Source organism: Pinus tabuliformis, chromosome 9, assembly GCF_031772625.1.
Source record: "Pinus tabuliformis cultivar Carrire ecotype Pingquan chromosome 9, CPIR1, whole genome shotgun sequence".
Taxonomy (NCBI): domain Eukaryota; kingdom Viridiplantae; phylum Streptophyta; class Pinopsida; order Pinales; family Pinaceae; genus Pinus; species Pinus tabuliformis.
In genome coordinates this window covers 1,808,397,577-1,808,409,447 of record NC_142307.1, presented here as the reverse complement: position 1 = coordinate 1,808,409,447, position 11,871 = coordinate 1,808,397,577, and the positions used below count along the sequence as shown (strand labels likewise).

Genomic DNA, 11,871 nt, shown 5'->3' with positions numbered 1-11,871 from the left:
AGGCCTCTGGCTACTCCCTTTGCAATTTTAAATGATAAGTCTGTGTTTACAAAACATAATCTACTGCAAGGATGCTAAGCTGGAAATGGCTATCTACCTTTCAGCGAGCATTGTTGACCCCTCCTCAAAGATTTCCTGGACAATGTCTATATTTTGCTGCTTTTCAACTGACTTAGACGATGAATCAGTGGATTTCCTTCTGAAAAAATTCTTAAATTTGCCTTCCTTCTTAACTGGAGCTGGTGGTGCAGATTTCTTAGGTGGGATCAAATCCACTACAATGCATGTAGTGTCGTCCCTAAGTCCTCTTATCCTCAAAGCCTCCTACAGCTAAAACGGTTAGGCTATGATAGAAAATAAACTTAAAGATGGTGACATTGATCGCTTATCCTTGTCAACAGTGTTTGTACCTTAACAATTTGTTTTGCAGCAAGTTCTGCTGGCAAGCCTCGGCAGCAATTTGCAGCCTTCTCAGAGCTCAATGCATCCCAAACACCATCAGTTGCAATGATAAGCCTTCCTCCAGCATTTGATAGCTATTGAAACAAAAAATTACCAGTCTAAATCAAACAGACACATTGTGACCAGGTATTTTTTTCCTCCAGTAAATGGATAAAATCCATCCCCTGCCACTGCAACAATAATACACCATATATCACCTTCCCATTAAAACTGAGAATGAGCTGCAAGTAAACTGTGAGAATGTGGATGCCTCATAAGCATGGAGTTAAGTTTGATCCCTGAGCTTTGCTACAATTCTCAACTGTAGAAATATTGAAATTCTTAAGAAGACTTTGGCCATTTCATAAGCAGCTGAGTTGACAGCAGAGTTTGTCTGTTGCTGAGTCCCAATCATAGAGATGTCTATATGAGTTATGTCAATGTCTAAGTAGAGTTGTTGAATATGGAATGTGGGTGTAAGTCCTCATCTCTGTCCAACTTATGTCAAAGCAAGGATGCTACATAGGAAGAAAGAATTGGTTAATCGGTTGTGGATGATGGCATTTTTTCTAGAAAATGCAATACCTTCATCATTGATGGTCTCTTTTGAGGGGAAGCAGAAGCACAATTCAATGCAATCCCCACAGACACTGAGATTTCTTCCCTTCCTTCAACATCTGGTCGAAGAGTAGGATCTATGATGTGCAAAAGGCGATACTTGTCATCTACAAAGTTTTGACCCTATGCTACAAAATCCTTATCTGAAGGCCAGCATGCACAGAAATGCCCTCAATAGGTGTGATGTCAGTTTGACAGACAAGAAGCTGCCTTTACTTTTATAATTTCGAAAAACAATGTGATAGAATGAATAAAATATCATAAAATATCATAGACTGAAATGAACAAAATTATAATAAAATATAATATAATAGACTGAAATGAATAAAATTAAAATAAAATATTGAACAAAGAAAGTAGTAATCTTTCCATACAAGTAAAATTTAGTAGCTAATATTGCAGAGGGAAATCCCATCATATTACAGAATTAAATCCCATCCTATTACAAGTAAAACTGAGAAATTTCATATACCACAATACAAGTAAAACTGAAACCAATCTTGTAGAGTGAAATCCCATCATATTACAGAATGAAATCTCATTCTATAGGATTTACTAGGGTCATTACAGAGAAAATAAACATAAGTGGAGAGCTGATTCACAAGGCATGACATGGACTCTGTAGAGTGAATCCCCTAATCTTGTAGAGTGAATCCCATCATATTACAGAATGAAATAGCATTCTAAAGGATTTACCAGAAACATTACAAAGATCGCTATCACAATGGAGAGCTGCTTCACAAGGCAGGACATGGATTCTACTTACAGGATGTAAGCCCTTCATTCACCACAGAAACTCTTGTTGTTGAAGATGAGAAGCAGCACAAAAGTTAGTCATTCCACATATACTTCAAACTTACAACAATATTAACATCCTGCAAATATTCTCATCTATGAGGAGCTTTGGGGGCCTATAGATTACAAGAGAATAGCAGAAATTCTTCACCAAACATGTTAGTAGCGTACTGGTCATCTTGGTTGTTGGAGACAGAACTGGTGTTGAAGCTCTCTTTCCTCACAAACCCGGCAGGGGCTTTCTTGTCATAATTCTGAGTAGAGAAAGGTTGGGTAACCGAGCTGTATGGCACGTATGGCCACAGTTGTGCATGCTTCCCAGTGCGTTTCACTTTCTTCAGTACATTGTTCAGCTTCACATATCCCATGACTGTCACTTTCTGCATCTTTCTATTTATATACACCATTTGAACTCCTGCACAAAATGTCCCACAGAAGAGAAACTAAAGTTATTACAATCATCAAAACCCCAGCTTATATTAACGTAGAAAAGAAAATGATGGGCCACTTTGGCCTGTGGCTTAGAGGTAGATCTCGGTAGTAACAGGTGACAAAAGTTAGCATCTCCTTACAGAAATCAGTAACAAAGCTAATGGATTGGTAATGAGCAAACATGGATCCTGAGGTGCAACTTTTCAAAAGCCCAAAGCTAAAAAAATTGGTAAAACAGAGCAAACATGAACTCTGAGCTGAAAAACTGAAGAAACTTTAAAGAATTAATCAGCACACAAGTAGTGAACGCTGAAAGCATTTGCAAGGCAGTGTATCATTCTTCCACTTTGATCCGCATTTCCACCATATGTGTCAGTTCTCCTTGTGGTTTAAATAACCAAGCAATGCCTCTTAGTTTTCCAGTATTGAACAACAAATTTCAATGACAGTTTCACCAGAGGCGAGGGAAAGATTTTAGTTAAGTAGTTTTTAAATACTAGGTTTCCCTAAGCTAGATACATTTGAAGAAACATCTTTGTTAAGCCATGGAGAATTAGTATGTAGATTTGCTTTTCAACTGAAAATACTTAGGGATCCATATGCACACAATAAAGATATCATAACCTACAGCTATAATTTACTGTATGTGCTTTTGTGAAGATGGACATTGCAGTTCATAAGATACTTTTGTTTGGAATTAAATAATCAAATAGCCATTTGGAAGATGGAAACAAGTATAAGAGTTTGACACAAGCTACATTGAGGATTTGAACAAGTATCTTTGAGATGGGTTGCTCTTCATTTGAAATTAGGTTTTATATCATAAACCACTTGTGAATTTGCTTAGCAACTTGGAAGGCTACTCAACATAGTTATTAAAGAAATTAAATTAATAAGATCTTCCACAAATGTTTTACATCATAAACCACTTGTGAATCTACTTAGCAACTTGGAAGGCTACTCAACATAGTTTTTAAAGAAATTAAAGTAATAACATCTCCCCATGACCTCTGTAACAACGACTATGGAAATATAGTGTCTCACCCCTATGCATGAGTGAAATTGGTCTGAAATTTGTTGCACATAATATGCCTATATAGAAGGTTCACATAAAGAAAGACAATATGGAAGGTTCCTTGTGGCTGCTAGACTCAATGTCTGTGATATTATAACCTTTCTTGATCACTGATATACCTAGTCTTTATTTTCATTTTTACAAAATTGAAAAACACAAAATCCCAATACCACACATAATTCTCACAAATTTAAATTTAATTCCTTTTGACAAAATTTAATAACATGGAAAACCCAAAACCACACAAAATTTTCACAACTTAAAACTCTAGCAACTTTGAACAATTCTCTTACAAAAAACCAATATTACACTAAATTCTCACAACTTAAATTCTAGCAATTTGAATTCTCGAAACTTAAAATTTAAGAACTTTAAATAGGTACTTGCTACTTTGTAGCTACCCTTGTTTAATAATAGCAGAGGACTCTATGAAAAAAGTGGTAGATAACCCTTTCTCACTAAATATTTTTCTTGGATGAAAGATTAAAAGTGTGTTTGAATTTTTTTTTATATGATAAAAAGGATTAAGTAATTTTTCCATTAGTCTATGACACGTAGTTGATATTTAGAGAAATTAGAAGAGAATGACTTAAGAATTTTATGCAGACCTTTAGAAAGTGAATACAAGTTGTATTTCTCAAGTGCACCATCTATATAAGGTGGTTAAATAGTGTGCAAGACAAGTTTGATTCCAAGCATCAAATGAAAAGGGAAGGAAATATTTAAGTATCACTCAACCTTCTTATATTTATGAACACACTATTTGACCACAAAAAGGTAATAAGAAAATATTTATTGAAATATTAGTGAGACAATCATATCAGCTGAAAAAAAGATAGTTCTGTGATGAGACTTATCCTACCAAAAAACATTGAATGAAAAGGAAAGGAAACATTTAAGTATCACTCACCCTTTTTATATTTAAGAAGACACCATTTTGACAATATATATATATATATATATATATATATATATATATATATATATGAAAAATAAATTATTAAAATATTAGTGAGACAACCATATCACCTGAAAAAAATTCATAATTTCGTGGTGAGACTTATCCTATCAAAAAGCAATTATAGGATTAATACATCACATTAAAGTGATAACATTGACATTAAATTATATTTTGAAATGAAGATCTAAAAAAGATTTAAGAAACAAATGTAATGTTAATGAAAAGTATTGGCCACATAATCTAATAGTTTGGACAAGCCATCCTTAGATAGTGAAAGGTAAGGCATGGTTATATAGTGTAAATACGAGAGATTGATTATTGTTAAAATGGAGCTGCACACTATTTCCCAGTTGATGTGTGTAAGTTTGGAACTATGATCCTTTATTAATTAGTAATGCACTTGCAAAATAGACTTCAAACCTATGTTTATTTAACAATAAAAATTTATTGGGACAAAATATGATACACGACTTCTCCAAAATGCTTAAGATGTGCTCTTTAGAAAAACTTTACAGCTGAATTTTAAGAGGTCAGATTGTGAAGTGAAAGGATTTAATGTGCATGTCAAAACATTATTGCCAAAGTTATCAGAACCACACAGGTCAAGAACCAAAATTTCCAAAATCACAAAATAAACTGTACTTACCAAAAAAGTAGATTAAAACATTGGGCAACTGAAAAATACATAAATTCCCATGGATCAGCGTCATCCAGTAAAGTTGGAAAATACAGCTCCAAACCAGTTTAGGGGCAAAATTGGTCTGAATCAGAACTGAACAGTTTTCATAACTATGGTTCATGCAAGCTGGTAAGTGACGTACATCAGACGGTCATCGATTAAAGCTTGGTGGATTGGACCATCGAATTTCAGAAAGAGATAAAACGAGAATGACTGGAGCCGGTGGAGTCACCAGGAAGATTCTGGCCTTGAAAAGTATGGCAGTTTGGACAGTGCAGCGCTAACCATGTGCACAACTATCTCAACGAGCTTGCAGACCAAGTAATAAGGATCACAAGACATAAGGACGAAGATGCTGAACAAGCATATGAGATAGTACACCAAAAAGTGAGTCAGTAGGAAGGATTTGCACCTTTTTTTCAATATCTTATTACAATATGCCAATGTGTAACCTTACAAGAAATATTGTAGTTTAAGACCCAAGTTCTTTTGAAGAAGCTGGATTATATGGGAAATTGTGCATTGACCCAATTTTTTCAATATAGGGAAACTTTAGCAAGAAACATGGTAATTTGAGCAAGGTAATGCATCTTAAAATATATCTATAAATCCCAGCCTAGTGTGCTATACCCAGTGATGGTTTAATACGGAGAGAAACATACTATATCCAGTGAATTAGAATCCATCGTAGAAACCTCATAAAACTCATCCTCAAATTCACAAGAAAAGAAAGACTAGTGAATAGTTGAAGAAAATCAAGAAAGGTATCCCAATTCCAATTTCAGGAAACTCTTAAAACACTCACAACTTAATGCTATGGAAAAAGATCTTAGAGTAAGGTGGCTGCTTTTCACTTCTAGCCCTAAGAATGAGAAAATGGTGAAAATTATTGATGGTCATCCTACTAACTAATAACCATCAAACTCTACCTTGCCATTGGGCTTACTTTGGTATCAGACATGGAAGCTCCTCAAAAAAGAGAGACGAATCCAAATTCGTGACCCCAACCATGCATCCTGCTTTCTATGTCCTCTATTGAGCCCCCGAGAGCAAGTCAGTATTTCCATACTCTTAATTTTCAGATTTGATAAGTTCAAAAGCTTGCCATCAAATATCTAATTCCACATCATCTAATGAAAAAGAAGTCAGTCCTTACAAAGTGAATAAAACGAAATTGGCACAAAGTGCTCAAGCAATTAAGGACCAGGAAATCATTAAAATAGCAAAGAACAAGAAAAACACAACAGGGTTATTGTGGCCTTAGCAATGTTCACATGTCAAGAAAATCAAATCATGACATAACAAGTCAGTGTCATTGGAAGATGTTTACACCATGATTGATAAGGATGATTCAATATTCATTCAGGTTATGAAAGAGACGTCATTAAATTGGAGAAAGATCACTTGCAAAACCGTGGGAAAAAGTTTAGGTCCTTCAAAATTGTTCTCGAGATACTCAAGTAAATCGGGCAAAGCTACAGAGGAAGAAGAAACAGAGAGCAATTGTCAGGACTCAAAACCGATTGATCAGTTCTCTGTTACAAGTATCAAATCGGCATAGGTAACTTAGATCTCTAAAGGAAATCTTCTCTGGCAGTAAATATTAAACACAACCGTGATTGATGTGTTTGTTTGGATTAATCGGTTTTATCTTGCACTTTATATATCTTTTTTTTTTATTAATAAGAATACGAATTTATAATAGAATATAAAAACTGGTCAGATTAGTTAGGTGTAGTGGACAGTTAGAAGAGGCTTGCTTGAGATCAACTCCCCTCTCTGCCTACCTGTCATCTTGTAAGCCACACGATTATATGTTAGACGTTGATTCTTGATTCAAAAGGGTTGCCCAAACGGTTTGGGCGTTTCATTTGGCATCGAATAGTTTCATCCGGGCAGCTGGGTTTGTGCCTAATTGTTCATCATTTTGTGCTGTTATTGCCGCCTATGGAAGATTGGGTTCCAGAAAGTACTTCAAAGTTCAAACTGTAGATGGTTTTAAAAACTTAAAAAGAGAACCTATCCAAATAGGAGATCAGATGATCAAGACATGGCAGTTTAAAAGCCATACCAAAAGCATGTTTCTACTACGGCCGTGACTATTATTTCAAAATTTTGGCTGTTTTTCATAAGAAAATTCTAGGTTTGAATTACCCATTGGAAGTCCATATTCTTAGCTTCGTATTGAATCTTGATAATATCATATGTTTTATTTGGGATGTATAATGAAAGAAGTTACTGATAATTTCAAATTGGATGAGCACATTTTTAATTTCAGGACATGAAATTTTTTATATATTGCATATCTCATAACTTTTGATAGACTATCGAAATTGAAGGCAATCCAACACGACTTGAAAGTTAAATTCTGCGACGACAATATGCTATATTATTTGTTATAATTCTGAGAGATGTTCAACGAGTTGCATTTTTTGAAGGCTGCCATTCTTTTTCAGCTTCAAGATCGCTGAGGAAATGGGAAAACCACCATAATTTCAATTTGGGGCAAGCAAATCAAGTGCCGTGTTTTACTGTTTCATGAAACAACTCAAATCAACTTGCATACACATTCTTAGTCTCACATTTGTATTATTAAGGGAGATTTAGTGAGTGCAACTGATCTTTTATTTTTTGTATGAAATCCTAGCTTGGAAAAAATGTTGAAAAAACGAACACATATTCAAGCAAGGCTAGGATGGAAATGTTGGAATAAAAGATGGATGCATGTGACAAGTTTATTATTTCAATTGGCATAGAAAGAGAAAATAAATGCATGGTCAGGTTTGGGACTGGCTTGTGAAGAATGATATGTAGACATCATCCAACCATGTGAACATAATTACTTTTAGCTTCTGGTTCTGGTTGAAAAAAAAATCACATTTTCAAGGAAGGCTATGATGGAAACCTTGGAAAAAATGATGGATGTATGTGACAGGTTTATTATTTCAATTGGCATAGAAAGAGAAAATAGATGCATGGTCGGATTTGGGAGTGTTTGTGAAGAATGATATGTAGACATCATCTATGTGAATATAATTACTTGTAGCTTCTAGTTCTGAATATAGTCCTCTGTATGATGAATCTCCATGTGAATAGGATTTAGAAGAGGTAACGAAGATCTCTTAACTTCTCTTTGATGGAATTCTCACCTTTTATCATAAATTTTCTGATCAGCATCATGTATTGTTTGAAAAAGAAACAAAAGTCATTGAAGGTGGTCATGGGCAAGTGGTGAAAGAGTGTTTTTAACTTTTTACCTTGAATCACCTCCATTGGTAATGTTGTCACCAGCAACACATTTGTCATTTTACACCTATGTGGATTGACAGTGTTGGTTACCCAATTCCAAATGTTTTGCTTGAGCCATACTTGGATCTTTGTGATCCTATTGATTGTTTTCAGCAGAGTAGAGTGAATATCCATTCATTAAAGTAGATTGTTTTATTAGATTACATGCATTTGGATGAGTGCATACCATCATGTCCAACCCTGAAGGGTTAGCTCAGTCAGTTGAACCATCACTTGCAAAACCGTGGGAAAAAGTTTAGGTCCTTCAAAATTGTTCTCGAGATACTCAAGTAAATCCAGACTCTCTCCTGTGGCCTTGCCATTGTGCTCAAGAGAAGGAACCTGAAAAATTGAAAATAGCGAGTTATTTGCAAGTTCCGCTCTATATCTTGCAGACATTTGGCCCTTTTGTAACATTTGACATTTGGCACTTCTATTTCTGCACATTCCTTGCTTGAAAGATTAGTGATGATCACACAAAAACACACAAGCAATAGGTCTTCCTAGCTGACTAGGAATGTTAAAAGCAATCCCAAATCTGTGTTGGTCTTTCTTATTTCGTGCCCAAATTGTAAAAGGATAAAACCGTGATGATCAAAAACTCATTGCAGCCTCTCAAGCAACAGTGAGAGGATGGCTCATAAACTTGGAGTAGCATTTGAACTCTAAGCTTCAAACCTATCAGGACACAGTGAGAAGTGTGTGGATCTTAAGCTTGGAGTTGCATCTGAACCCTAAGCAACAGTGTGTTATCTCATAAATCACTTATTAATTCAAGTTACATCTGACAACATACTAATTTGTAGCCAGCACAATGCACATATAATAAAAGATTTGGGTTTGTGGCAAGACAGACCCCAAATTTGGCAAGGTAATAACCTTATCCAGCTCATGCAATAACCCTATGATCCCCACCCCAATTTACTTGGTCATAGATCAAATCTACTGAGCCAAACAGAATACTCTATCAATTAACAAAAGGTTGCTAGACTGCTGGTTAATGTGCAAGCGTGTTCCCTTTTACCTGAGCTAAGGTAAAACGAGGACCAACCCATCTAATTTCTCTTTTGCATCTACTTGGATCAGGATAAGAAACTAATAGCAAAGTTTTTACACTACAGGCCCTAATTACATAGCAATTAAACCATGACCCAAATAGCGGATCCAACTGCCCTTGAGTAACTAAAAGTAAAATAAAATTAGATAAACATAGAAACAAGTGCCAACCTTGTTCGGAGGATAAACTTTCTCCTTGTACCATGCTGGCATGTCTTGCAAATCAATCGTAACTATCTGAATCTCACCAAGACCCTGCATTTTATTTTCAATCGTTTCAGACCCTGCATTTTCTTTTCAATCGTTTCAGTCATTGCATAATGGTATCTTATATCAGTAGAAGAACTACCCACACAAAATAGGGGATCAACATGATAAAAACCTTGATGTTCCTGGCACTCCAAACTCGCTGGGCATATGGGCATGTCACACTGATATACAATCTGCAAACCCCAGATCAATTTCAGTATTTAATCGCTAAACAGAGTATGATACTATACACATTCGAACAGAAAGTGATGATTTAGATACAGTAATGATAAAAATTTAGCTACCCACCTGGTCGTTCCATCAAACAATGGAGGAGGCTCCGATTTGGACGTGAGAGCGGGTGGAATTGCATAGCTGCAGTCAAGCAACACGATGCCACAGAAAATATTTTGGTAAATCGGGTACAAGTTTGGATATAATAAATTAAATATATAATCAAACAATGTATCGACTTACAGTGCTGCCATCTTAACCTGGTTGCAGTGTTCTGGTAATCATCATAGCCGTTTTCAAACCACCCCCTGCAGTGTTCTGAGAGACCTTACTGCATACATGATTGTTTCCTTTAGATCTCTATGCTTCCTATTACCATGGAATATTGACAAAGTTACAATAAACCCATTGAAAGACATCACTGTCAACATGAGCAAATATCCCAGCCCTGCATTCAGACCAAAAAGGGCGGATTCCATGACCCTAAATCCAAGTGCTCTAAGGTTTCTTCCAATCAGAGGAGCATTGAGGTCCAAGGCAGCTTTACCACTCAGGAAATCCCCTTGAAACGAGACCGCAGATTGACAATATAGTCATGAAATACAGAAAAAAGCAATACAGCAAGAAGGGTAAGCGAGTAACCAAGGCATGATTGAGTCTTCCAGCCGTTGAACAACAGCTCCTGCAGTAAAAAAACATTATGTGCATCATCTGGGAGGTCTGGAGTTCGAATCCGGATGAAACTCTTTTCCACAATTTCCCTGGAAATGCCCCTAACAGATCCAGGGCCTGGTCCTCCATATTGAAATAGATACAAAGCAGATCATTCCGATACGGTATATTCTTCTCCATCCAAGACTGCCCCCTCCAGCATGTATACAGAAACGCTCAAATGCAAGCTTGAAATCAGAAATATACGCCTTGATTTTCATCTTCAGAGGTTTTCTTTGCACATCAAAAACCGCTGCTGACCCATAAAATTTCGCTGTGTCGCTTGAGACCTCAGGCCGAACGACCCAATTTCGCTGTGTCGCTTGAGTACCCAATTTCGCTGTGTCGCTTGAGACCTCAGGGCGAACGACTCTGTTGCAGTGATCCGATGGCTGGAGATGATTTAATCGTCTAACAATCCATCTAACGGCCCACATCGAGACACGGTAGCATGGAGGGGAGTTCGCTTCAGAGGGAACGCCTTACGGCGTAATAAGTTTATGAATAATATTAAAAAATTACCTGTCATCTACAATGATCTTTTCCGACTCCTATGAGGTCCTTCTCAACACTGCATTCGACTGCCCCTCAAGTTTTCGTATTTGTCACCGACTCTAGCCTAGAAATGGTTTTGTGACAAATAGTTCTACGTTTTCTTAAAGAACCTTTGGTGCTTCTCAATGGTTGCTCTGAAATAGTGAGTGGGTTCTTCTCCGACACTTATCGAAAACTACTCTGAAATAGTGGGTGGGTTTTGCTCAATAATTTTCTCCTTTGGTTGCGACGGTTGGTGTTTTTTGTAATGGCAGTTGTTCCTCCTTCTCGGATTTATTTTTCAGTTAGCGGTGGCTCGGGTTGGTGACCCCAGATTTGCGGCTTATAGGAATTACTCCTCTTCATTTCGAAACTCACCTTGTAGCCCTAGATTAGACTATACACGACTCTTGTTTACCGATGGCTTTCCTTACCTGTGTGGGCTTCTTCTCATGACCCCTGCCTCCTTCAATGAGACTCTGCAGGCTCTAGATATAGTTTCACGGTGGAAAATAACGACTTTGTGTGTGCCCACAATTAAAAAGGAAATTGATTTCACGACCCTCCCTCACAACTAAGCTGTAATACCACTTGTGTTGAGATTAATGTAGAAACAATTCAAACCAAACCCTAGATTAGGATTCTGTTCCTATTTTCTAGGAGTTTGTTCAACTTTCCTAAATGTGCGTTTGTTATATATTCCTCATGTAATGAATTTAGAGTGAGCATGTTCTGAAGTGGCAATCTTATAGGTGGTGTTCCACACCTGTACATTGATCAGTTGATTAATAAAGTTGA

At 36.5% G+C, this 11,871-nt stretch overlaps 1 protein-coding gene across 3 annotated transcripts; it reads right to left on the bottom strand.

Moving 5' to 3' along the window:
• Positions 1–2,038: 2,038 nt before the first annotated feature.
• Positions 2,039–11,019, bottom strand: LOC149156004 (glutathione S-transferase L3-like). 3 transcript variants are annotated; one of them, XM_089441503.1, is made up of 6 exons: positions 10,072–11,019; positions 9,904–9,969; positions 9,728–9,788; positions 9,517–9,600; positions 8,477–8,631; positions 2,039–2,269 (listed from the first exon to the last, which is right to left on the bottom strand). In XM_089441503.1, the coding sequence occupies exons 1-5, from the start codon at positions 10,080–10,082 to the stop codon at positions 8,479–8,481; spliced, it is 375 nt and encodes a 124-aa protein (XP_089297629.1). In that variant the 5' UTR covers positions 10,083–11,019; the 3' UTR covers positions 2,039–2,269; positions 8,477–8,478. The 3 variants fall into 3 exon arrangements, with proteins under 3 accessions (XP_089297629.1, XP_089297630.1, XP_089297631.1); XM_089441504.1 differs by lacking the exon at positions 2,039–2,269 and having other exon boundaries at positions 8,409–8,631; positions 10,072–10,159; positions 10,471–11,019; XM_089441505.1 differs by lacking the exons at positions 2,039–2,269; positions 10,072–11,019 and having other exon boundaries at positions 8,409–8,631; positions 9,699–9,788; positions 9,904–9,926.
• Between the last annotated feature and the right edge of the window lie 852 nt (positions 11,020–11,871).

Bases quoted from the DNA above. Each gene is read 5' to 3' on its own strand.
- LOC149156004 (XM_089441503.1), bottom strand. The intron at 9,789-9,903 runs GTGGGTAGCTAA...TGGGGTTTGCAG, and splicing joins TTGTTTGATGGAACGACCAG to ATTGTATATCAGTGTGACAT. The intron at 8,632-9,516 runs GTTGGCACTTGT...TCAATTTTTCAG, and splicing joins AAGTTTATCCTCCGAACAAG to GTTCCTTCTCTTGAGCACAA.